Source organism: Rhincodon typus, chromosome 11 (genome assembly GCF_021869965.1).
Source record: "Rhincodon typus isolate 14 chromosome 11, sRhiTyp1.1, whole genome shotgun sequence".
NCBI classification, from domain to species: Eukaryota; Metazoa; Chordata; class Chondrichthyes; order Orectolobiformes; family Rhincodontidae; genus Rhincodon; species Rhincodon typus.
The window spans coordinates 56179947-56207921 of NC_063342.1; the positions used below are offsets into that span (position 1 = coordinate 56179947).

General features: G+C 39.4%; 1 protein-coding gene across 2 annotated transcripts in view; it reads left to right on the forward strand.

The window, feature by feature from the left end:
• Positions 1-25578, forward strand: part of scaf4a (SR-related CTD-associated factor 4a) — an 86342-nt gene extending 60764 nt beyond the window's left edge. Inside the window, exons 16-20 of one of the 2 annotated variants that reach the window (XM_048602594.1) lie at positions 872-987; positions 2245-2407; positions 5743-5841; positions 11920-12117; positions 23965-25578. In XM_048602594.1, the coding sequence (XP_048458551.1) occupies positions 872-987; positions 2245-2407; positions 5743-5841; positions 11920-12117; positions 23965-24815 (1427 nt within the window). In that variant the 3' untranslated portion in view covers positions 24816-25578. The remainder of the gene's footprint in view (positions 1-871; positions 988-2244; positions 2408-5742; positions 5842-11919; positions 12118-23964) is intronic. The other variant, XM_048602595.1, reaches the window with a different exon arrangement.
• Positions 25579-27975: the final 2397 nt, after the last annotated feature.

The window sequence follows — 27975 nt, forward strand, 5'->3', positions numbered from 1 at the left end:
TTCCCTCTTCCTAGCCAGTAATATAAATTGTAAACAATTATGACCATAGCATTGATCCTGTTACACCCCATTAATGCTTCCCAAATCTGGTACACCATCTTCAAGGCAGAAGTCAAAAGTTTGTTGGAATACTCTCTGTTTGACTGAATGGATGCAGCCCATCATCTTTTTAAGACCAAGTAACCTGTTTGACAAAATCCAAGTCATGACCTTAAACATTCACTCACACTGTCACTGGTGCACAGTGGTGGATCTATTCACGGAAATAACCTGCCAAGGCTCCTTTAGCAGCACCTTCTAAACCCGTGACCTCTACCACTCAGAAGCTGAAGGCCAGCAGGTGCATGGAAACATTGCCTGCAAATTCCTTTTTGAACCTCACACCATCCTGACTAAGAACAATACATTGGGTGTAAGTCTTGCAACTCACTCCCTTAGACCATATGGGTATACCTACATGCTACAGTCTGCAGTGGTTCAGGAAGGCAGCTTGCCATACTTGAGGGCAATTACTGGCCTTCCTAGGGATACTGACACTTCGGCATTTCCGTTGAAATATAAAATTCTTTGTGGGCTTGATAGGGTAGAAGGTGAGAAGGTTTCTGCTGACTAGGGAATCTAGAGTAGGAGGTCACAGACTCTGAAATGTGCTGATCATTCTGACTGAAATTGGGAAATTCACTGAAAAAGTTGTGAATGTCGGCAATACTGTAATCACTTGAGTATTTTCGAGACATTGATAGGTTTTTCGATGCAGTATGGTGAAGGAGAGCTAGAAGATAAGCCATGAACCTGAATGGCAGTGCAGACTTGAACAACCACATGGCCAATTTCTGCTATTTCTTATATTGTTACATTCTTTCTATATTAGAATGGAAGACTATTACAAAGGCACCGGCAACTGTTGTTGATACAGCTGAAAATGGTAATACTGCAGTGACACAACCAGAAGAAATGCCTCAAACCTCTTTACCATTACCTACACAGGTAAGAATGAACTGTGAATTATAGTAGATCATTTAATTTATTTGCTAAATATGTTTTAGGAATGAAGAATCATCTTGGTACGAGCAGAATGCATAGTGTATTTCTGATCCTGTTACCATAGTCGCTGTGAATCAAGATATGGCTTTGAAATAAGTCTTCCCTTGCATCTTTATATATCTATGTCAATATAGTTGGTGTAGGATTTACTGCAGGCTTTCCCTCAAGCATAGTACCAGTTGTTGCATCATTCATGGAGCATTTGACTGGCTGCTGTGTATCACTTGAAAATATGTTTCCTGGCAGGAAGCACTCTGTGTACTTCGATGAAGCATTGATCATCAGGGTGAGATGATAGTTCAGTTCATTGTAGTAAGAGCAAAATACAGCAGATGCTGGAAACCTGGAACAAACAGTAAGTGTAGGTCTGGTATTCTCTGTGGAGAGAGAAAAAGAGTTAATGTTACAAGTCCAGTATGACTCTTCAGAACTCGTTCAATATGCTGTGTTCAGATTATCATCTTAAGCCAGAGCTTCACACTTAGTTTAGTGCCCTCAAAAAATCAAAAATACTCTATGGGTAATTCTTGTTTTTTTTTTTAAATTGATTGGGAAAGTACAACATAATATACACGAACAAGGGCTGCCTTTTGTGCACCTAGCACTCTATTTGTATTTCTATTATTGGCAGGTCCATGAACTCTGGAACACAGAGCAAGTCTTGTTGCCTTTCCATGACTCCATGTTTTAATTATCTCTAAATTCATCTTTTCAAACGTCCATTCTCTCCCAACTTTTCTTTCCCATCCTCCATATGAAGTCCCTCGATGATAACTATATTTTAAAAAAACTCTGCAGTTATTTGTTTTTATACATTTTAACTTTGCTCATATCAGCAGTGGGCCAAGAGTTCATCATTTTACCCACTGTTCTTTCATCGTTCATTTCATACTATTTGGTATTTAACCAAATTATTTGCTATCATTTTCTGAGCTTCCCAAAATGTCTGAAAATGGATCATCTCATTATTTGTAGCAATAGTGAGACTTGTTCAGTAAATATATTTGAGAGTTATGCTCTTTCTCATGCTGGCAAAAGACTTAATTTGGAAAAGGTTAGCATTTATTTAGAGCTTTTTGAAGACATTCTGAAAATTTTAAGAAATAGATAACCACCTTTTAATTCAAATCACCGCCTTCAGTGCATTTTGCAACAAAATATTAAGTGAAAACGTGATTGCTATAAAATTTGCTTTTGCAGATTCCTGGAGTTCAGCCGATTCCAGCTGTTAGCAGACTCCATCCACCAAACTTTTCAACAATTCCACCACCTACTTTCAATCCTGGAGTGCCGCCACCACCACCTCCCCCACCACCACCTCCCTTCATGCGTCCTGGTTTCAATCCAGTACAACCACCACCTGGTATGTTATTTCACGGGATTTTTCATTTGTGTCGGAATGTGTTAGCAATTGCAATTTTGGAAATTATTTCCAGTTGACATTTCAAAGAAAAAAAATCTACAACTAATACATCTGTCTTAAGAAACACCTGATGTTGATCTTAAATGAGATCATCCCTCTTGTATTCCAGTTATATCTTATTTTGTACAGAGAAGCTTGCCAGCTTTTACTTTTAAAAGCACCGCTGCTGATTCTTTGGAATGTTCATTGTGCACTAAGTGGTGTTTTAAGTTTGATATTTTGTAGAATTAAACATAAAAAGTAGGAGCAGAAGTGGGCTAAGTGGCTACATGGTCCCTCAAAATAGCTTCATCATCTAGTAGGATTATGGCTGCTTCTGGATCTTGAATGCGCTTTGTCACATTCTTCTCATTTACTTTGATTTATTCAGCATCAAAAAAAATTATTGATCTTAGACTTGACTCAATAAATGCAAAGATTGAGTATTCATGGGGTAGAGAATTCTGTAATATTCTCACTTTGAGTGTAGAAATCTATCCTTGGTTCAGGCTGACATGTCCGTCCCTTTGATTAGAAACTATACTGCCTAATTATAGACTCTTCAGTTCAAGGAAATGGCCTCTTAGCACGTACTGAATAAAGCGCCCAGCATTTTGTATGTTTCAGTGAGATCATAGTGTCATAGAAATGTACAGCACAGAAACGAACCCTTCGGGCCAGCTAGTCTGTGCTGACCAGATATCTTAAATTAATCTCGTTCTTTCTATTCATATACCCATCCAATTATGTTTTCAATGTTGTGATTATGCCAGCCTCCACCACTTGCTTTGGCAGCTCATTCCATACATGCACCATCCTCTGCGTGAAATGGTTGCCCCTTAGGTCTCTTTAAAATCTTTCCCTTCTTGCCTTAAATCTATGCCGTGTAGATTTGGACTCCCCTACCCTGGGGAAAAGACCTTAACTATTCACCCCATCCATGCCCCTCATAATCTTATGATCATGCTTATCTCCTGACAGTGTAAGCTAATTTTTCCTCAATTTCTCTTCATCCCAGAGTTCAGGGTATTGAACCTTTATCATATGTCCCCTTTAAGTTTGTACATATTCGTTCTTGGGTATGGTGACAAAGCTATTTTGTGGTATTCTGTGTCACCAAAATTCTGCACATTTGAACAAGTCAATCTACCATTTGCTTTTCCACTGTTTGCTGTTCCTGTAAAGAAACTATTGGGCATAAGGGCATCCAGAACCCTCTGAATACAGCAACATTTAATAGTTCCTCACCATTTCTTGTTTCTACCAAAATGAATTAATGTCTTCACTGATGTGTCTTTCAAAACATAACGTCTGACAAGTAAACCAAACATTCCCTTTGTTAAATAAATACGATGAACTCTTATTACATCTTGGTTCCACCTTTGTGTTTCTAATTCTAACTTGGCGCAATCAAGCATTTAATTGTTAATTTGTTTCCTCCTCTGTGTTGCTAACCAGTTCCAATTGTTGTCTAGTTAGACCTTCTGGCAGTAACAAGGTTGGAGAAAATATGATCCAAGAGAAAGTTAGTGGCTTAGTGGAGCATAGTTGTACTGAATTTTTCTCAGTGAGCGATGAGCTGATACTGAGCTATTTGAATAATAAAGTCCAAAGAACAGAAATGCTGATATAAATTGGAAAAAATTAGATTGTTTCCAGTTTTACAAAGAGTGATTTCGAAGAGGAATTTGGTGTAGCCACAATGTTATGAGAAAAGAGGAAAATTTCAACTGAGAATTTCAGTCAATGCACTTGTAGTATAGAATGTATGAAAAAACCCATCATTTGACCTTCTTGAATTAACTTTGTCATTTTCAAGTCTATGTTATACATTTGGTATGATTTTAAGTAAGCCAAGGTGTATTATTTACTTGCATTTTAAAAGAAAAATGTTTTTTGAACTTGGGCGATGCTACCAGTACAACACTGTTTGCCCAATCCTTTTTCATCTGCAAAGATGACTTGGGGCTCCTTTCTTGTACTATCTATTTCAATATTTTCAGGCCATTCCACAAATTATTAATGCTGAACCAGGTAGAGTGGAGCTAGACTCACGTCTAAAATCAGCTAAGCTTTGTTGGTAGGTTTTACTTCCTTATAAGGTATTGAATCATTTGGGCCTTGATCATCTTGCAGTTTTCACTTTTTTGCGACTGCCTGCAAATTGCCAGAGAAAAGGTGATGGCATAGTGCTATTATCACTGGACTGTTAATCCAGATACCAGGTAATGTTCTGTGGAGCAGATGATGGAATTTGAATTGGATAAGAAAATGTAGAATGTTAAGTTTTTGATGATGTCCACGAATCCATTGTCGATGTGAACCAGATGGGTTTTTCTGACAAATGTCCTTTAGGGCAGAAAGCTGCCATCCTTACCTGGACTGGCCTACAAGTGACTCCAGATTCATAGCAATGTGGTTAACTATGAACTGTCCTCTGGGGAGTTGAGGATGAGCAATAAATGCTGACCTAGCCAGAGACACCCTCATCCCAAGAATGAATAATAAAACCAAAATCCAAAACTTCATGCAATTTTCCATCATCTGATTTGGGCGCTTGACCATTTAATTGGTGGTTCAACGTCACAACTGTGCAGTACCATTTCTTCATATTTAATTTTAAATACTGTTATTTTGACAGGCTTACTTAGTTCAAAAAAACTATCATCGGATAATTGTCCAAATATAAAGAATACATCGTGCTAGTTAACATCTGTCCATGTTTTGCTTAACTTGAACAAAATGGCATTTAACTATCCTTCAGTATTTCTGATGTGTGTTTGTACAGAATCCTTCACAGCTTACTGTTGCACAAAACTGAGAGCCCTTTTATAAATCAAAGAATGCTACAGCTTGGGAGAAGGCCATTCAACCCATCATTCCATTCTGTTACACTTTCTCCATAGGCTGTGTCCCCCTTTCATTTCCCTCATTTATAAATGGAAATCGATACTTTCTACACCTTGTTGAAGTTTTCCATCTACCTAGACAAGTTTACTCATTGCTCATTGTTTAGATTGTGGGGAAAACATCTTCAATTCAGCTTATTAACTACTTTCTTTCCAGGTGTCTTATAAAAGAACTTGTGAAAATATGCTTAATTAAACATTAAAATACCTCTTAATTATTTGTGGCAATACTGAATTTCAACATTGAAATGTATATTCTGCCTAAGAAATATAAATTAGGTTAGAAAAACTGAACGGATTTTGCACTTGGCAGTCATCATTAAGTAATCTATTTCTGGATTATTATTTAAACAACATTTTGATCCTGTAAAAATTCTGTTATTTTAGGTTATCTTCCACCAGGACCTATTCCTCCACTGAGTTCTGCAATGCCCATTGGGAGTTCAGGAACTAACATTCCAACATGCGAGTCTTCCCATCTTCCTGGTCAGTCACCTTTTTGAATTTCATTTCATAACTATGTGACCTCAAGCAGGTTGAAATATTTGTTGTTCAGTAAGTGACTGAATGTGAATGTTAAATTTTAAAAAAATTATAAACCCAAGTACTCTGCCATCATTGGCCTGAAACAATACCTCTGTTTCTGTCTCCGACTTGCTGAGTGCCTCCAGCATTCTCTATTTTTCACATTTCGAGCATCTGCAATGTTTTGTGTCCACGTAAATGTTTTAAGTTAATTTGCTTCACATTTGAAAGGTCTCCTTCAAAAAAGAAATCCCAAGGTTAGCTTTTTGAAGAGATTTTTGAGGTAGAATGTAGTTATTAAGTAAGCCTATCTCGTATCAGCAACCAGCAGACTACTGTTTTTTATTTCAGTTATCGTGTTGTTTATCGTCTGCATCAAGAGGCCCTTTCTTAAGCCGGAAAAACGCACTGCCGCATGGTGGCACATTGGTTAGCACTGCTGCCTCACTGTGCCAGGAACCTGGTTCACTTCCAACCTTGGCTGTGCAAGCTCCACACAGACCTCCTCCCTGTGTCTGCATGGGTTTCCTCCTGGTGTTCTGGTTTCCTCCCACATCAAGTGGATTGGCTTTAATAAATTGCTTCTTAGTGCCCAGTGATATGCAGCTTAAGTGGATTGTGGTGTCACAGGGATGGGATGGATCTAGGTAGGATGTTGTTCAGAGGGGTGGTGTAGACTGAGTGGGCCGAATGGCTTTTATCTGCACTGTGGAGATTCAATGATTCAGAAGTACTGGCAATCTGTTGTTATGTAAGGATTGTTGCTTTTCAGTAGTTTTCTTGTATAACTTTTTAAACATTATGGCACTTTCCAAGTAACATAAATGCAGTAAAAATAGTCTGTCAATATTGCAATGGATACCTTTTCTTTGGTATTATCCTGCCAGTTAAAATCTTCCTGGATTTAAAAATAAGAATGAAATGAAACATTTTGAGCTCGTGTTAAGGTTTAATCAGACAGATATAGTTACGAAAAAAATTTGATGAAGTGAACCACAAACAATTCCTTCTGTGTGTGTGTGTATATGAACTTTAATCACCTGAATGTTGATCACATTACTTTAAAACAGAATCTCTGTGCATTACATGTTTTCATTGAGGTAAAAGGAGTGTGTATTGTGCTCTGATCAGAAGAAATTTACAAACGATCCAGCCAAGGCTATCCACAATAGCAAGTTGCTGTGGGACTTGGTTGACTTCCTTTTGCAATCAGTTTGACTCCAAGTATCTTCCATGTAGAGATTTAGTAAGCAGTGTGAGGAAATCAGTTAAACCAGTGATGACCATGGCCATTTTAATTATATCCTCAAAGTTGAGGATGCTTTGGATTTTAGAGCATGTTGCAAAATTTTAATGAGTGTGTAACAATTTGGGATTTTTAAAATCACTTTAAAGATGTTTCAAAATAAAATATATATAAGAAAAAAAATAATTTGAGCTTAATCAGCATAAGAAAACAAACTAATGGGCTAGACTGATGCTATAGAATGAGAAGCCTCTGAATAAATTCATAACCTTTGGTATTGTACTTAACTCTCAGCACATGCCTCCTGGTGTGGGTCATGTATCCACTATTTGAAACAGATTTTACAGATTGGTTACACCAGGAACCTTATTCCTGGGCTTGAGCTTGGTATATAAAACTGGCGTAAAGAGCAACAATGTACACTCTCGCCTGCTTCTGCTCAAGCAATTATACCCTTTTGATCACCTCATTTAAATAGTATTTGAATTAGAATTAGATTTTATTGTCATGTGTACTCAAATATAGGAATACATGAGTGCAGTGTAAGTTGCAAATTTTACATAATATTTGTCATTAATTCTGTACGTTCCTTCAGTCTGCATTCTGCTGAATTGACAGTATGCGGGTGCATTACAAAAACACATTAGGCTTTTGATGACTGGTTAATCATTTGATTATTTTTCAAAAAGCTGAGTGTAAGCCAATTGAAAGGAGCTGCGATGACAAAGGCTATTTTAAAGCCTTCTAAAAAATCACCATCGTATTGCTGTTCCAAATGTAAAGACCAAAAGTGCTAAAATGGTCTTCAGCTGTTCTGTCTCAGGAATTCATCATTCAAGAGAAATCAGATGGACCCCTAACGGCAGTAATGTCTATTTCTTAAAATTTGGGCTTAACAATGGAGGCATGTAGCATAGATTATACAGCTAAAAGGATGGTAGTTTGATCCACTGTACCTTGTGCTCCCTTTTTCAACGAGGTTGTACTTTGTCCCATCTGTCCACTTCATGTTCGTAACCCTGTTTCTCACCCTTAAGTACTTGTACAACTGCCTTTTAGAATTATTTGTGGAATCAACTTCCATAACTTTTTCAATCCCAACAACTCTGAAAAATCTTTTTCTTATCTCCTCTATATCTCTTGCTAATGACTTTGAATCAGTGACCTTAGGTTATTTAATATTTTGTTGGAGGGCTTAACTTTTCTTCGTTTTACTTGTAACATTTTGGAAACCTCTAATTTACTTCTTAACCTCCTGTGTTCCTAGGAGAGTAAATTTCACTTATTCAGCTACTCTGCATAGTTGAAGTTTTCATTCCTGGACACATCTAGTAACCTCCTTTTGCCTTTTTGTGAAGTGTGGTGACCAGACTTGTACACAAAACTGCAGCTGAGACGTAACCAGTGATTCATAGCAGGATCTTTGTTTCCATAATTTATTTTTTCGTACCCATGTACTTACCCATCTCATTTACTTGCATTGCCCCCTTTGAGAATTTGACTATATGAATGCTAAGGTGGCTCTGTTCATTTATACTTCTCAAATGTGCCATTCTTTCCAAACTTCTGCTAATTTCATTATCCTATCAGAAGCCTAAAACTGTATTCACTTTGCAGATGATACAAAACTTTGCAAGCATTATAATGCTGCTCCCTACATCTGGATCTATATCATTTATAACAAATCCAAAAGAATAAACAACCTAATTTTTTTTTATCTTCCTCTTGAGAAATGAGGGCAGTGCTTTTGATTGCAGTCTGCTTGGACTTCAGCAAGGTTTTTGATAAGGTCCTGCATGGGAAATTGATAGCAAAGGTAAAAGTCCATGCAATCCAAGGAAATTTGACAAATTGGATGCACAACTGGCTGAGTGGCAGGAAACAGAGGGCGATGGTTAAGGGGTGTTTTTCCAACTGGAAATCTGTATACAGTAGGGTCCCACAGGGGTGAGTATTGGGCCCTTGTTGATTCTGGTTCAGATAAATGATTTGACTTGAATGTAGAAGAGTTGATCAGTAAGTTCACAGGTCATACAAAAACTGGTGGGGTGGCAAGTAGTGAGGAGGATAGCTGTAGATTACAAGAGCATATTGATGGGCAGGTCAGATGGCCTATCAGTGACAATTAGAATTTAGGCTGGACAAATGTGAGATGATGAACTTGGGCAGAACAAACAAGGCAAGGGAATATATGATGAACAGCAGGACCCTGGGAAGTACTAAGGATCAGAGAGACTTTGGTATGCATATACACTGCTCCCTTAAGGTATCAGAACAGGTAGTTAAAGTGATTAAGAAGGCATATGGTATAATTGCCTTTATCAGTGAGATGCAAAGTTTCAAGAGCAGGGAGGTTATGCTGGAATTCTGTAAAATGTTGTTTAGGCCACAGCAAGTATGCAGTTCTGGAATCCACGTTATAGGAGGGCTGTGATAGCACCGGAAAGAGTGCAGAGGAGATTTACCAGGTTGTTCCCTGTGCTGGAGAGTTTATGAAGAGAGGTTGGAGAGACTAGGGTTGTTTTTGTTCGAACAGAGGAGATTGAGGGAGAACCTGATTAGGGTGTATAAAATTGAGTGGCATAGATAAGGTTGGCAGGCAAAACTTTTCCCCTTGATGGCAGTATTAATGGCCGGGAACGTAGATTTAAGGTAAGCAGCAAAAGCTGGAGGAGATGTTAGGGAAACATTTTTCACCCAGAGGATGGTGGGAATCAGGAACTCACTGCCTCTAAGGGTGGTAGAGGCAAAAAAACCTCAAAACATTTAAGTATTTATACGAAACCTGTGATACCAAGGCATACAAGGTTTTTGGATCTAGTGCTAGAAAATGGGATTAGAATAGTTAAATTGTTGTTTTCGACTGGTTTGAACACGATAGCCCGAAGGACCTAATTCTGTGGTGTAGATCTCAATGACTCTATGACAGCACTACCACAACTGACCCTTAGTTAGAAAATTATTCATCCACCATTATCCTTGGCCCTCTTTCACTGAGCTAATTTTGAATCCATATTGCCAAATTTATCTTAATTCCATGCCTTTCTTTCTTGGTGAACTTCCTATGTGGAATTTCTCAAATGCCTTCTGTAAGTCCATACATACATCTTCTATACTAGCTTGATCAAACTTTGCTGTTATCTCATCAAACTTGAAGTTGATCAGATTTCTGAACAAGGTAGCAATTGAGGTTATACAGATCATGAGCCTGTGTCTAGAATTCATTTGGGAGCCTCCAGGTTGTTTTTTTGGAAGACTTGTTTTTTTCCCAAGGCAGTCAACTTTCATATAGATGTTCTGAAGTTCTACACCAACCTTTGGCAACATGGTGGCTCAGTGGTTAGCACTGCTGCTTCACAGCGCCAGGGGTCTGGGTTCGATTCCACCCTCAGGCACCTGTCTGTGTGGAGTTTGCACGTTTTCCCTGTGTCTGCGTGGGTTTCCTCCGGGTGCTCCGGTTTCCTCCCACAGTCCAAAGATGTGCAGGCTACGTGGATTGGCCATGCTAAATTGCCTGTAGTGTTCAGGGATGTTCAGATTAGGTGGGTTATAGGGGTATGGGTCTGGGTGGGATGCTCTGAGGGTCGGTGTGGACTGGTTGGGCCGAAGGGCCTGTTTCCATGCTGTAAGGGTTCTAAGAATTCTTTAACGAGTAGGATCATTGTGTAGCTAATGATAGCTATTTGAAAATTAAGGCAGCGTCTTCTGTACTTATTGCAGTCATTGTTTCCAGAGCACTCTGCCTCTGCCAATGAAAGTAGGTGTAAGTGGTATGATTTTCGTTTCAATATTCAATTTCAACTCTGTAGCCTGACGCACAAAATTGTAGCTAATATTATTAGTAGTTGCCATCTTATGGTGACTATCAGTTTTTGCCTTGAAAGACATCTATATCATGTCTGCATGGAATAATTCAAACGCTTTTTCACTGGGTGTGAAAGCTATGCATCCAGGCCTCCTGCAGTTGGATCCAACTTCAGATTAGCATAATCCTTTTGTGGAAGTTGGAAACCCTAGTTGCAAATGATCTTGGGACCAGATGTTGGGTAAAAGGGCCAACTCCAGAATAGGTCAAGTCCCACCACATTCAGAAAATCCAAGTTGCTATCTTATTTTATGTATTGTTGAGTTATGAGACAGCAGTTTTTGCAAACTTGCAGCGGTCAGACAGGGCTTCTGAAGGGGGATGGGGATCCCAAGTGGAGTCACAAAACAATATTGAGTTTGGAGGTAGTAATTGCACCATGGAGCTCTTGACCAAGCTATAACAACTCTGTTCTCACTGTAACCAGTCTGTGCTCTCCCTCAACCTTCCTACTCCACTCTTAACATTTCTCACTGAGGAAACACAATGCTTTTCAAGCCTCTGAGAGGTTACGATGAGGGGAAAAAAAATTGCAAAGCACTGAATTAGGGACTTCAGTTTGAAAATGACCTAAGAGAAAATTCTGGAATGTTGTATTGAAAGTTTAAGGGTGTTTGCTCACTCTTCAGAATTTGAATTGTAAAGTGTGACAGTGACTGTAGGATGTCAGTTCACATTATACATGTTTTTGTTGAAATTAATCTGGTGATGAATAAGAATCATGCTGCTATTGTGCTGTTGTCTAAATGCTTAAGGCTGGAGCCATTACATAAACGTTATATCATAAGACGGTGGTTACTGTTTCTAAGATTGATCTTGCCTTTCTGGCCATAGAAGATATTTAATACAAAGTATCATTTGTAAAATTTCTTAAATAATTTGAATTTTGTCTTATAAATGCATACTAATAAGATGTAATTTTATTTAGCAACACCACTGGGTTCCCAGGAAGATAGTGCAAAGAATTCCTCACTGAGGAACCCGACCCCTACCTTAGTGTCTACGCTGAGAAACAGTGAAGACGTTTCAGATGGTACCAAATATTTTGGACCTGTACAGGGACATAACCCAGGGCTGGGAGGTACCAATGTACCATTCTCGACAACACAAGCTATGCCTGTCATTGGTAAGCCCTTACATCTTGGAATTTTAGAAAGGGTAGGCGGAGAATAAGGGGAATATTTATAAGCAGGTTGTGTTTAAGGTTTATGATTAGATTTGCAATACGTGGATCTGATCTTGTCTTTGGTTTGAAGGACTTAATTTTAAGCAACAGATTAATTATTGTTCCGAATAATCAAAGTGACAAGTTTCGTGTATGTCGCATACATATAATTATTTCAAAGTACTTACACACTAATTATCATTTAATGGATTTTCCTAACCATTGTGTGCCCCATAATCGCCTGTAATAATTGTTTTTTTAAAAAAAATCTTGGTTTGATAGATTCCTGTGCTTGCCAATCACACTTAGTTCTGTTAAAATCCAAATTAAATTGTAAGATATGTTTTGAACTACTCCTCAGAGATTGACATTGAACAAGTAATGTGCATAATTTTAACTAATTGTAATAAACTTGGGTATACTGAACTCCAAACAAGGGTGACTGTCCAGTCTCGTTATACACTTTTGTGTATCACATTGGAGATGCTTAAGAAAAGACAGAAGTTATGATCCTAGACCAGCGATTTTGTCATAGTTTGGCTAAGGATCAGTGATCTTTACTTTTAAAATAAGCGTTAGGTTGAGGGGATTAAATGAGAGAATAAGACCACAAGATTTCAGAGTTTTGGAAAAAAAAACCATATTTAAAGAGTTATACAATCTACAGTACATAGACCACATTTCTGACACTCAGAATTAAGCATGGGTAATATACTGTGATTGAACACCTCATTGCACATATCTATTGCAAACAAGACAAATCGCATGCAGTTTCCTCAGATTAGTTAGTCCTACTACCTCACAGCATCAGGGACATGAATTTGATCCTAGCCTTGGGTAACTGTGTGGAGTTTTCATGTTCTCCCTATGTCTATTTGGGTGTTCACCAGGGTCTCTCATTTCCTCCAGTAGTCCAAAGGATGTGCATGCGAGGTAGATTCGCCATGCTAAATTGTCAGAAAGTGCCCAGGGATGTGCAGGCTAGGTGGGTTAATCATGGTAGATGCGAGGTTACAGGGATAGGGTGGGTCTGGGTGGGATGCTCTTCGAGAGTCGTCACAGACTTGAAGGGCCAAATGGTCTCTTTCTGCACTGTAGAGATCCTGTGATTAATGACACAATGCCATCAAATGTCCTTATTGATTCCAGTTCTTCACTTATGCTGATCTGGCAACTCCCACTCAAGCAGTGCAGTCATGGATTGCCCCACAGATTGCTCTTGTTCTCGGGAGGCGATGGCATAGTGGTATTATCACTGGACTGTTACTCCAGAGACTCAATTCATGTTCTGGGGACCGGGTTCGAATCCCACTATGGCAGATGGTGGAATTTGAATTCAGTAAATATCTGGAATTAAGAATCTAATGATGACCATGTCAATTGTTGGGGGAAAAAGACCCATCTGGTTCACTAATGTCCTTTTATGGAAGGAAACTCTCTGATCTGGCCTACATGTGACTCTAGACCCATTCTTAACTGCCCTCTAGACAATTAGGGATGGGCAATAAATGCTGTCTAGCCAGTGACATCCTCATCCCATGAATGAATAAAGAATAAAGAAGTTGATCACCCTTCTGGCATGGGCCCGCGTTCCCCTAACTCCAAAAACTGTACTACATTATTTAGTCACAGGCACAGCTCCAACCTTTCTTCGATACATTCCAACAGGAGCCCACAAAATCATCTTGGTGTGTATCATGCTTCCCATTGGCATCAGTGGCTGTGCATTTTGTCCTGCTTTTGATGATGAGCATGTGTCGTTCGCTCTGAAAGAAATAAGCTTACAAATAGTTCTTTAATAACAACTTAGACTTTGCTGTGATTATTGAAGCACACAAAATAAGAGGAAGCCTATTTGGCCCATCAAGCCTATTCTACTATTTGACATGATTGTGACTGATTCTTTTCCAATGCCAAACTCCTGTGATCTCCCCATACCCCTTGTCACCTTTAGTTTCTAAAAATCCATTCTTTTCTTGAATGTATTCAGTCACTTTGCCTCCACACCCTTTTGTGGTGGAGAATTCCATAGGTTCACCGCCATCTGAAGAAATTTCTCCTTGCTTCAGTCCAAAATGGTCTACCTAGTGTTCTGTAACCATCATTGGTTCAGGAATCCAGAACAATTAGAGAACGCTATTCCTGTGTACAGTCTGTTCAACCCTCAGAATTTTACACATTTCAGTGAGATCCCCTCTCATTCTTTGAAATTCCAGTGAATGCAGGTGCAATTGATCCAATCTCTCCTTGGATGACAGATCTGCAATTCCAAGAAACAGTTTTCTGAACCCCCTGTGATGCAAGTATATCCTTCATTGGGCAAGGAGAGCAAAACTGCACATGATACTCTAAAGGCTGCTCTGCAAGGATACCCAGGTCCCTTTTTGCACTAATCTTTGGTAATCAATCACTATTCAACTAATACTCTGCCATTCTGTGTTTTGCTATTGAACCACTTCACATTCCTCCATATTATAGTGCATCTGCCATGCATTTGCCCACTCATTCAACTTGTTTAAATTACCCTAAAACCTCTTCTTTCTTCTCTTCATGACTCTAAATCCTACCTAATTTTGCAAACCTAAATCAGCAAACCTGGCAACAATACACTCAATTCCCTGATCCAAATTGTTAATATATACTATGAACAGCTGAGGCTGAAGCACTGATCTCTGTAGTACCCCACTAGTCATTGCCTTCTACTCTGAAAACGACCCATTTTTCTTACTTTGTTTCCTGCCTGTTAACTCTTAATCAGTGAAAGCCTACTACTATCAATTAATTCATCAACTTGAAGTTTTACGAGAATATTTCCTCTGGTTCAACAGAGCAGGATTTCATTATTAGAACGCAGTTTCTCTTTGTGATCTGGTAGCTATTTTTGAGGGATTGAGATCTTGAATCTTCAGTTTACTGTGGTTCTTACTTAGCCATTTCAAGCTTTTGCAATGGATTACCTTTCCGGAGCTTATGCTTTTCAATGGAAATAACAACACAATGACATTCCATTTGAACAAAAATAAGGACATTTGTATTCGTAAAGACTCACCAACTCTTTGTACTGAGATACCAAATAGATAGATAGTCATTTTTAATTGCAGTTGTATTCAAGCAGATAGCTGGCAAGTAAACTATCTTTTTGTTAACCTTCTTTACAGGCAATAGTAGGCTTGAATTTATTTCCTTATTTCTGAATAGTTGTTTGCCTCCATTGTTCAAGAATTGAAAGTAGGTCATTATGCAAGCCCAAATCACTTGATAGTTAAAACTGAAAGTATTGGAAATATTCGGCAGGTCTGGCACCATCTGTCCAGAGAGAAAAACTGAGCGCTTTGTTTTTGTTTCACATGGCCAGCATTTGTAGTCCTTTGGTTTTATTTGAGTGTTTTGGTGTCCAGAGATACTGATAGGTCTGCCGAGTTTCAAATCTCTAGCATCTTCAGTATTTTGCTTTCATGCAAATCATGTAGCAAAGCACAGAATTCCAATTTACTTTATCCTGAAAGCTTAAAAAAAACAAAGTCTAGAGAAAATTCACTTGTTAAAATTGATTCGTGGATATAGACATCGCTGGTTATGCCAGCTTATGTTACCCTAATTGCCTTGGAAAAGGTGGCGGTGATCTACTCCCTTGGACCACTGCTGTCTCAGGATGGTTAAGGGTTTCCACAGCTATTAGGAAAGAAGATCCGGGAGTTAACTCAGCGACATTGGAGGAAAGGCAATGCTATTCTGAGTCAGGATGTAGATAGCTTTGAGGAGAACTTTCAGATGATGGTGTGCCCAAGCATCTCCTCTTTCTTAGGTTTGGAAGGTGCTGTCATTGACAGGTTGCTGCAGTGTACTTTATAGATGTTAAGTACTGCTGCTGCTATGTTGATGGTGGAGTGAGTGAATGTTGAAGGTGCTGAAGGGGGATTCAGTCAAATGGGCTGTTTTGTTCTGGGTGCTGTTGACCTTCTTGAATATTGTTGGATCTGTGCCTGTCCAGATAGGTAGAGAGCATTTCTTCACACTTGTGCTTTGTTGGACAGACTTTGAGAGACAGGAGATGAGTTAATTGCCAGATAATTTCTAGCTTCTGATCAGCCCTAATAGCCATTGTATTTATATGGCTGGTCCATTTCTGATTCTGTCAGTGGTAGCCCCCAGGATTTTATTAGTGGAGGGTTCAGTGATGATACTGTCACTGAATATCATGAGGCGGCAGTTAGATTCTGTTTTATTCGAGATGGTCATTGCCTGACATTTGTGTAGCCTGTGTTCCCACTTAATCAGCTCAGGTTTGGATGTTGAACAAGTCCTGTTCTATTTGGACATGGACTGCTTTAGTATCTGAGGAGTTAAAAATGAAAATGTGTGAATTTCAGTGTACTCTACACTGTGGTTTCCTTGACTGTTGGTTTGAAGTTCCAGTTTACTAATCAAATACTTCTGTTGTTCCTGGTGAGAAAGAAATTGCCTGAGAGGAAAAGCCATTTAGCTGAAGGCGGTTGTGGAATCGTAGGAATTTATCTAACAATGGATTGCTGGATCTTACACAAGTGTGTGGTAGGTCCAGAGATCACTTAGACGGACTTGTGCATCAATCACAAAAAGTTCAATGGGTAAAATAAAAACAAAGTAGAAGCAAGAGTAGCTCATAAGGCCTTTCGAGCTTTCTTTGCCATTCAATGTAATCAGGACTGATGATTGCAGCTTTCACCCCATGTCTTTTGGTCAGTATAGCCCAAAAAACTATATCTACCTCCTTGAAAGCATTCATTATTTTGACCTCAACTGCTTTCTGTGGCAGAGAATTCCACAGGTTCACTGGGTGAAGACATTTCTTCTTATCTCAGTCCAAAAAGGCCTACCCCATATTCTTATACTATAACCTTGGTTCTGGACTCCCTGGTCATCAGAAGCATCTTTCCTGTGTTTACCCTGACTAGACCTGTTAGAATTTTATAGGTTTCTATAAATCATTCCCTCATTCTTCTAAACTTTGGTGAATATATTCCTAACCAATTCAGGTCTCTCTTCATACATCAGTATTGCCACGCTAGGAATCAGCCTGGTAAACCTTTTGCGCTCCCTCCATAACAGGAATGTCCTTCCTCAGATGATAAGATCAAAATTATACACACCACTCCAGGTATGGTCTCACCAAGGCTCTGTACGATTGCAACAAGACTTCACTGCTTGCTGTACCTATAAGCTTGCTTTCCTGTTTTTGCTACCAAAGTAGATAACCTTGCATTTATCCACATGATATTTTATTTGCCATGTATTTTCCCACTCACTGAACTTGTCTAAATCACACTGAAGCGTCCCTGCATCATCCTCACAGCTCACTCTCCTTTCAAGCTTTGTGTCACTTGCAGACTTGAATATGTTGCTTTTACTTCCTTCCTCTAAATGATTTATGTATATTGTGAATGGCTGGGGTCAAAGCACTGATCCCTGTAGTATACCACTGGTCATTCAGAAATTGACCTATTTATTCGTACTCTTTGTTTCCTGTCTGTCAGACAGTTCTCTGTCCATTTCAGAGCCATGTCACAAGGACGACAAAAGGAATATTGACCTTTATTTCAAAGGGAATGGAGTATAAAAATATGGAGATCATTGCTCAAATTGTACAAGGTACTATTCGGACCACAGTTGGAATACGATGAACAGTTTTTGCCCCTTGTCTAAGCTTAGCTGCTGTTGGCAGCAATTCAGAGAAGGTGCATCAAATTGATTCCAGGTGTGAAGGGCCTGTTTTATGAGGAGGGTTTGAGTAGTTTGGGCCTCCATTGGAGTTTAGAAGAATGAGAAGCACCTTTATTTGAAGCATGTCAGATATTTCAGGAACTTCACTACAGGGTAGATACTGAGAGGTTGTTCCCTCTTGTGGAAGAGTCTAGGACCAGAGGGCACAATCTCAGAATTAGGGGTTGCACCTAAAGACAGATGAGGAATTTCTTCTCTGAGAGTAGTGAATCTTTAAAATTCTTTACCCTGAAGAGGCTGGGACATCAGATATATTCAAGGCTGAGAGATTGATTAGAAATCAAAGGTGATGCATACAAGGCAAGAAAGTGGAGCTGAGGGTTAACAAATCATCCATAATCTCATTGATTTTAGAGCAGTCTTGATTGGCCTAATTCTACTTCTGCATCTTACAATGTTCAAAGTGGTCATTGAGTTTAGCAGCAAGATATCGCACAGCTTGAAGTCTCACATTTAAAATGTTAGAATGAATAAAAAATGGAAAAAATAAAGCTGCTGCTATTTCTGAGTCTACTTGCTGGGAGACTCCATACACATTGTCTGCATTCGATAGATGCACTGTTCTTTTACACTGAAATACGTCAGCTGTACCACTGAGTGTGTAACTCTTGACCTACTTGAACATAGTAATTGGGTTTGAATGACAGCACAGTCCAATCTGAGCCTGAGTGCTGCTACATTTTTCAAATGTGTATCGATTTTAGTGTGAGTAACCTTAAGAAGAAAGGGAAACTGATACTCATTGTGATTTTTCATTTGAATAAGAAGATCCTGACTGTTTTCAGGTTTTTTAAATACCTTGTTTATGGGCTTGTTATGATTAGGTCAAAAGGGAAACATGATTCTTAGTTTAGCACGTTGTCAAAACCAGCTTTCAGGCTGTTTTCTTTTATCATGCTATTGAAGACCTAATTGTGGATATTTTTATGGAAAATTCTCTTAATTCTTATTGTAGAATCTGTTGAATGATCAAAAATATTGCAATTAAATGACCATCTTTGTTTAAAATGGAAGAAGAACGTTCTTTGGTTTTATTCTAAAATATGTTGCCCGGAATTGTTCCCAAATAGGTATTTGAAAAATTATAGTAGTTGTTCATCCCTTGTGCATTGTCACAAGTTTCGTATGTAAAAGTCATGGATCAGAGTGAAAGTACAGGTTGCTCATTTCCAGTCGCCGAATCATCTCTCCGATATGTTAACTAAAATTTCTGTAGTGTTGTTCAGAGAAGAAATTGACAGTTTTCAAGTTGGACAAGGGGAACATCTCCCATTCTGTTAGAAACTATGATAATTTGTGGCTAAAGAAATATCTTGGCTGGAATATTCCAGTTTGGTTGGCAGGAAAGCCAATCCTATGAATTTCTAAACTAGTCTCCAGTAAAGGAAAAAGTAAACGACCTGTACATTATCCCTGACTGATCAAAGAAGACACACAAACATTATTTCCAAAAATACACGGTGTAGTCTTCTCTAATAAAAAGTCCATTATCTCAAGAAACCATTGCATAAAAGATCTGTTTATTACTGCTTGCATCTTGAAAAGTTTGACACTTTCACTGGCTGGTTTGTAAAGTTCTGTGATTTTGGGATCAAGTCATGTATGTACTAAGACAGTATTTGAATATGGCTGAAGAAAGACAATTTAGCCAAAGTTTTTCCTTTTGCACTTGATTTGTGAGAGAAGGGGAAAATCACATTTATACTGCTTAAGATGAGAGTTCTAATTTGTTCGCAAGTGAACTCTGGGAAAAGCATTGTCCTTTCTCAGCAATATTCAAGATCTTTGCTCCCAGACACTGTAGTCCAACTATTTGTTCAGTTTAATAACACTAAGTGCGATGACAGTTAATTCTGTTGATATTACATCAGATTCCAGTGTACATAGGGGAGAATGTTGCATAATGAGTATTAGAGTACATAGGGAAGGATGAGTAACCACAATACAAATTTAAAACATTTGGAAAGTGAACCAGAGACTGGATGAAGACAAACATTTTGTATTGAGTGATGATGATCTGGAATGCACAGCCTGTGAGTGTGGCGCTGTCAGATTCAATCATGCCTTTCAAAGGGTATTGCATAATTAGCTGTTGGGATGAGATTTGCAATGCTGTGGAAAAAAGGCAGGGTGAGTGGGCCAAGATGCATTTCTTTCACAGAGAACTGATGTGAATGCAATTGGCTGAATGGTCTCCTTTATGGCTTTTCTATTATTGTATTAACGACAGCTGAATGAAGTTGTCCTGTGAAAATGCTTTAAGATGAGGGCTTTAGTACAAATGCACTCCAGACTACTCTCAATATTGTCATCAAAGTGTCAGTTCTAAAGAAAAATCTTTTGCACAAATAATTCATCATCAAATATTAAAGTGTTTGTTACCCCACTTTGAGTTCAGTTTTCCAATGTTCTGTCTCCACATGCAAAGCTACTTTGGTTCCTCACTCAGCAAACAGTTGTGGCATTTTTGTGTTTAACATCTTTCTAGTATCAATTGTGTTCAGAAGAGCTTATCCTGAACAGAATGTGGATGGTTATATTCAAAAAATGATGACAGTACTATATGTATTTTGTTCCGTCTCCCAGATATTTCTGATGAATCAGACTAACATTAACAAACAGATTTTGTAAGTTTTCTTTATTCATTCATGGGATGTGGGCATTGCTGGCTGGCCAGCATATATTGCCTGTCCCTAGTTGCCCTTAAGAAGGTGGTGGTGCACTGCTTTCTTGAACCGCTGCAGACCATATACTGTAGGTTGACCCATAGTGCTGTTAGGGAATTCCAGGATTTTGACTTGGTGACTGTGAAGGAACAGTGATATAGTTCCATGTCAGGATGGTGAGTGGCTTGGAGTGGAGGCAGTGATGTTCCCAGGTATCTGCTGTCCTTCCAGATGGAAGTGATCATGGGTTTGGAAGGTGCTGTCTGAGGATCTTTGAATTTCTATAGTGCATCTTGGAGTGGATGGAGTGGATGTTTGTGGATGTAGAGCCAGTGAAGCATGTGGGTGCAGAGCCAATCAAGCAAGCTTCTTTGTCCAGTCGTTTCTTGAATGTTGGAGCTGTACCCATCCAGGCAGGTGGTAGGGAATATTCTGTCACATTCCTGATTCGTACTTTGTAGATGGTGGACAGGCTTTCAGGAGTCAGCAGGTGATTACTCACTGCAGTATACCTGGCCTCTGACCTGCTGTTGTAGCCACTGTGTTTGTGCAGCAACTCCATTTGATTTTCTGGTCAATAGTAACCCCAAAGATGTTGGTAGTGGGGAATTCAGTGATGATTACACCAGTTTATGTCAAGGGGCAGTATTTAGTTTGTTGAGATGTGCTTGTTGCATTTGAACATGGATTGCGTCAGTATCTTGGGAGTCATGAATGGTGCTAAACATTGTACAATCATCAGCAGTCATCCCCACTTCTCACCTTACGATGGAGGGAAGGTCACTGTTGAAGCAGCTGAAGATGTTTAAGCCTAGCACACTACCCTGAGGAACTCCTGCAGGGATCTCCTGGCACTAAGATGACTGACCCCCAACAACCTCAGCCATCTTCCCTATGTGCCAGGTATGACTCGAGCCAGCAGAGAGTTTGCCCCTGGTCGCCATTGATTACGGTTTTGCTCAGGCTCCTTGATGGTGCACTCGGTTGAATGCAGCCTTGATATTAAGGGCTGTTACTCTCACCTCATCTCTGGAACTTGGCTTTTTTGTCCATGTTTGAACCAAGGCTGTAATGAGGTCAGGAGCTGGTGGAATCCTAAGTGAGCAGGTTATTGCTGAGCAAGTGCTGCTTGATAGCACTGTTGATGACACCTTCCATCACTTGACTGATGATTGTGAGATTAGTGGGACAATAATTGGCTAGGTTGGATTTGTCCTGCTTTTTGAGTATAGGACATGCTTGGGCAATTTTCCACATTGTTGGGTAGATACCAGTGTTACAGCTGTGCTGGCAGAGCTTGGCTAGGTGAGTTGTACATTTTGGAGCAAAAGTCTTCAGTACTATTGCTGGAATGTTGTCAGGGCCCACAGACTTTATATTATCCAGTGTCTCCAAACATTTATTGATATCACATGGAGTGAATTGAATTGGATGATGACTGGGATCTGTATTGCTGGGGACCACCAAAAGAAGCCAAGATAGATCATCCACTTGACAGTTCTGGCTCAAATGCTCCAGCCTTATATTTTGCACTGATGTGTTGGGTTCTTCTGTCATTGTGGATGAGGATATTGGTGAAGCCAAATTCTTTGAGGAGTTTAATTGTCCACTACAGTTCATGACTGGATGTGGCAGGACTGCAGAGCTTAGATCTGATCTGTAGGTTCTCAGCTGTTGGAATCTTAGCTCTGTCTATCACTTGCTGCTTATATTGTTTGGTATGCAGGTAGTCCGTTTGGTAGCTTCACCAGGTCGACACTTCATTTTTAGGTATGCCTGGTGCTGTTCCTGGCATGCCCTCCTGCACACACTCTGAATCTGGGTTGATTCCCTGGCTTGACAGTAGTGATTGAGTGGGAGATATGCCAGGCCATGAGGTTGCAGGTTGTGCTGGAGTACAATTCTGCTGCTGTTGATGGTCCACAGTGCCTTATGGATGCCCAGTCTAGAGTTGCTAGATCTGTGCAAAGTCTGTCCCATCTAGCACGGTGATAGTACCACCCAACACAGTGCAGGTTATATTCACTGTGAAGGTGAAACGTTGTCTCCAGGAGGACTCTGTTGGTCACTCTGACTGTCATGGACAGATGCACCTGCAGAGGGCAGATTGGTGAGGATGAAGTCAAATATGCTTACCCCTCTCATTGATTGCCTCAACAGCTGCTGCAGACCTAGTCTAGCAGCTGCGTCCTTTTGCACCCAACAGTTTGATCAGTAGTGCTGCTGCTGAGCCACTCTTGGTGGTGGATGTTGAAAGTGCATTTCCACCCTTGCCACCCTCAGTTCCTTCCTCCAAGTCTTGTTCAACATGGAGGAGTAATGGTTCATCAGCTGACGGAGGATGGTATGCTTCCTTGCCTATGTCTAACCTGAAGCCGTGAGACTTCATGGGGTCCAGAGTCAATGTTGCAAGCAACTCCCTCCTGACTGTATACCGTTGTGCCACCATCTCTGGTGAGTCTGTCCTACCGGTGGGGCAGGCCATATCCAGGGCATGGTGATAGTGGTATCTGAGACATTGTTTCCAAGGTATGACTCCATGAGTATGGCTGGCAGGCTGTTGCATGACTAGTCTGTGAGACTCGCCCAATTTTGGCACTAGCTGTCAGATTTTAGTAAGGAGTACTCTGCAACATTGACACGGCCACTTCTGCCATTTTCATTTTCTGTGCCTAAGTTGATGCCAGGTGGTCCATCTGGTTTTGTTTCTTTATTGAGACTACATAGTGTTTGATACGACTGAGTGGCTTGCTAGGCCATTTCAGAGGGCAGTTGAGAGTCAACCACATTGCTGTGGAGTCTGAAGTTACATATACGCCAGACCAGGTGAGGATGGCAGGTTTCCTTGCCTGAAGGACATTAGTGAACCACATGAGTTTTCTGACAATGGTCCTCAGTAGAATGTTAATTCCAGATGTGTTTTAAATTGAATTCAAGTTCCAACTTCTGTCATGGTGGGATTTGAACCCAGGTCCCCAGAACATTAATAGCTTATTAACAGTGGGTTTAAAAACAGATGAATATCTAGCCAAACTACCACTAGGCAGTCACCTTGTTAGTTCCATGTTTAGTATTGGTGTAATTGTTTTAGGAGCAGATGGTGTGGATTTATATTTCAAGGTGGAAAAGTTAGATGTTTTAACCCTGCAAATTGCACAGTAACAAAGTATGAGTGATTATTACCGTTCAAAATTTGTGTATTATACTGAACGTAATAGCCCATTTGGATAGCAAAATAGCTCTGTTATAATACTGAATGAGAAATTTTATAGACATTCAGTATTAGAACATTAGTATCCCATCAGATAATTTCAGTCTTGTTTTCCACAAATAAGTTAGTGAATGATTTTACTTAACATACTTCTTTGTGTTTATTCTTCAGGAAATCAAAGTGGAACTGCAGCACATACTCCCTTAATGAGTGTACAGCCACCAAGCCCTGGTCTGTTGGGTGCACGACCTGGTTTAATACCACTACAGCGGCCCCCTGGAGTTCCACCACCTCATCTGCAAAGGTTTCCTGTTGCTCCACCACGTCCCCTGCTACCACATTTGTTACATAGGGGCCCACCACCTCCAGGGCCAGGAGGGTATGGAGTGCCTCCACCTCATGCCATGCGTGGTCCCTTTCCACCCCAGAATGTTTTTGGTCGCCCTGGTGTGGCTGAGGATAGAGATGGAAGGCAATTTAGGAATGACAGACATGGATTTCCTCCAGGAAGGGATCGAGACCAGGATCAACGCTTTGGCAGATCAGATTTCAGAAATCGCCCTTTTGGTGGAAACCGAAATGAAAATGATCGTTATGGAAATCGTCATGAAGATAGGGATCATGATCGTCATAGTGGTGGACGTGAAAGAAGGGAATGGGGGAGAAGAAGCTCTGAACGGGAGAGACACAGAGACTCAGAAGAAAGGAATAGGCGATCAAGTGGACATAGGGATCGTGATTCACGAGACAAAGAATCTCGCAGGGATAGAGATATGGATCAACGTGGAAAGGAAAAGCCTGAAGAAACTGATCAGGGCAATGAAAAGCACCACAAATCTAATGGCGACACACAAGAAGAAATAATGAAACAGTCAGATGTGATCCCAGTTCCCGAATCTGCTAAAGGAGAATCTGATTCACCGAGCATGAATTTGAAAGCTGCAGGAATGGTGGGATTGGAGCCTACCTCAAGTAATCAACTTGATACAAAAGATTCAGGTGCATCTGATGAGGCTCAGTGATAGAAACTAATTGTAATAAACACATGATGTGGTAGTAATTGATGTATACACCACATTATTGTGCTATGAAGCTTTAGAGTTGTATAAAAAAATGATGTATAAAGTATTGCTTCTGCTCTCCCACAGTCCTGTCTAGTTTTAAAGTTTTAAGCAAATCGTTTGCTTTCCCCAGTATTCAGAATGACATACGATTTACTTCGAAGGCTGAACACCCAATGACCAGGGAAGAAAAAAATCAAATTTTTGCTGTACGTTTTTAAAACTTTGACATAAGGTAGAAGTGCTTTCTATTCTTTTTTAATTTAAAAAGATAACAAGCGGTGAAAGCTCCTCCAAAAGTTGAGCTTAGGGATTTGTTTTTAATAAACTCTATTTTCTTAACAAACTTTAGAGCGTGTGATATTCTTCCTCGGACTTGTGGAGAAAAGAATGTCATGGGATGGAAGAATAAGGCTGTGAAACACCCTAAAGTTTGATATTTTCTATATGGGAAGCAAGTCTAAATTAGACTCTCATTAGTATGCATTCTTTTAAAAAAAAATTGAAATTGTTTTTGAACAACCAACCAGAACCCGAAACAGATTGCTTTGCAAAGTGTATTATAAAAATATTAGTGTATTTCACTGGTGATGTATAGAAAACTTATAAAGTTGCCCACTGAAGATCAGGAAACAAATGGTCTGAACAGTACTTTGTTTTAGAATGTTTCTTGAAAGTTTCTTTGTTCTTTTCCCTTAAAATACAGACTGTTTCTTAAAAGTAACAGTTTTCCTGTTTTCTTCTGTTTTGAATGCTAATGTAGTTGTAAAAAAGTATCACGTTGACTGTTCTAACAATAGACATCAATATTAACAGCTGGGTTAATGAATGTTGTTTAGATTTAATATATGGCTGTGTAACTTGTTTTAACCATAAAAAAATCATGGAAATTATTCACCCACTTGTTTATACAAAATAGCATTATGGCTCGTTCAAAGTTTCATGTTATTTCCACCTAATCTCAGGACGTTCCAAAGAGTAAGATTTTGCATAGATTCTGCAGTGGATTTTGTTTAAATTGTTAATGCTCCATTCATAGTAGAAAAATAAGTGGTCTTTTTCTAAATGAAATGCATTCTAGATAAGCAATTTACTTCTAGTAGATTTAAGCATGTGCTCATGCAGTGGAATATGTGAATGATAACGGGTTTAGGTCTTCGTGCTTGTTTTGAACATGATGTTGGAAAATGGGAATTTCAGTGCTTCACATCCAGTAAGCCTCCATTACCTACCTCACGATGAAAATCCATGACAACTTGGTACCTTGGAGGTTGGTATTACACTATTTCACTCACTTGCAGAATATTATCTTGGAAGAAACTTGTCCATTTTCTACTGTTGTTAGCAGATTTTTCTTTTTGTTGATTTTGCACATGCTTATGGTGTGTGACATTACTGTTGAGTTGGAAACTCCTTTCAAGGGACTCGCTACTATCATTGCATTAAGATACAGAGCAATGATCAGTCTGCTTTGCTCCACTCGTAGAGGAGTATTTCTGCTGTTTGCTATTTATAATGAAATACATTTGCAAAAAATAAGGAACAGTAGGAAATTGTGAAATTCCTTTGGTTCCAGTCTCAAACATCACATTTGTTCATTGCACATTGGAATTTGACCATTGGTACTCCTGCTTCTAAGTTAAGGTTGTGGGTTGAGGCACCACTTCAGCTCATGAGTATCTAATCTATATAGTCACTTTCACTGCAGTATTGAGTGCTGGCTAGGGATTAGATTTGGTGTACTGTTCTGGCCATCAGTTTTGTGGCAACCTCCACCACCAAAAATGGATTGTAATCCACGTACAACTTGGCTCTCATGTTTCAAAACAGCCTCCGTAATTTATTTTAAATTACTTTGGGAGCTCCCAAATATGAACAACAATGTATGAACGGAAGTTCTATTAGGCATAGTGTGGCATCTAACTGAGAATGTTAGGAGTATGTTTGGTTCCATGTCTGTGCACTACTCAAGGTAATTACAAGCCAACATCTTTGCACCTCGTAGAGTGTAATTTTCATTTGGCAGAGATAAAAGGTTGGTACTGACCTAATGGGTTATGAACTCCCAGCAGTGGTTTGTTGTTACATGAAAAATAGATATAACATGAATTTTCATGTTTGGTCATGGTTTGTAATCTTAGTTTTAAATTTTGCAGGTTTTATTCAACACTATTTCTAGTGATTTTAAAGTCACTTTCAAAAAGTTTTTGTGACTTTGTGTGATTTGCATTCTGTGTTTTGGGTTTATTAGTAGGTCTTTGCATGATTTACGATTGTATAAGATAGGATACGTAATGCAAAAAAAAAATTTGCAGTCATGAGTGTTGCAAAATCAGGTCCAACTTGAATTTGAATTTGAGAACATCAGAGACCAACTTCTGCAACAGATCATCTTGTTTACAGACTTCAAATCTGGCCATGGCTTATTCAAACATGTTCAGGAGACATGGTTACAAATGAGCAATGAGATGCTCCTAGGTTCAATTTAGTCTGAAGCATCCTGAACAAAGTTTATCTCTGTAGCCGAGTCCACTGTCCACTGAGTAATCCTAAGTATAATCTATCTTAACATTCTGATCGTATATTTTGATCCTTTGTCAAAATAGTAGTTCAAGACTTCCATGGATTCCCCTTTTAATTCCCTTTCCATTTTGATCGAGTTGATATTTGTCCTCAGAATTATAACCTTATGTTTGTACTTCTAAACCAATCCTCCTCAATTTTTAATCAAGAATCCCTTTCATTGCTGTTTTATACTTTGTGGATATCACTGCCTCAGTCAATATTTATTGATTTGGGGTGGTGATTTTGGCCCTCCTTGAAGCAGTTTGCTACAAAGATTGGGCTTAGTCAGCCACATCTGACATTAAAAACCAACAATAGAATGGGAGTGGAGTCACAGCAGCAGTCATGGTACGTGTCAGTCCTAAGAAATGTGTTTTTTTTTAAGAAAAAAAGGGTCCTGCAGCAGGAATTGAGAGAATTACATGGTAGATTAAAGAGGAAGGCTAGTAAGGTTGTCATCTCCAGATTACCTCCAGTGCCACATGCTACTGAGTGAGAGTATAGGAAAATAAGCACATGGCTAAAGGGATGGTGTAGGACTTTAGATTCTTGGATC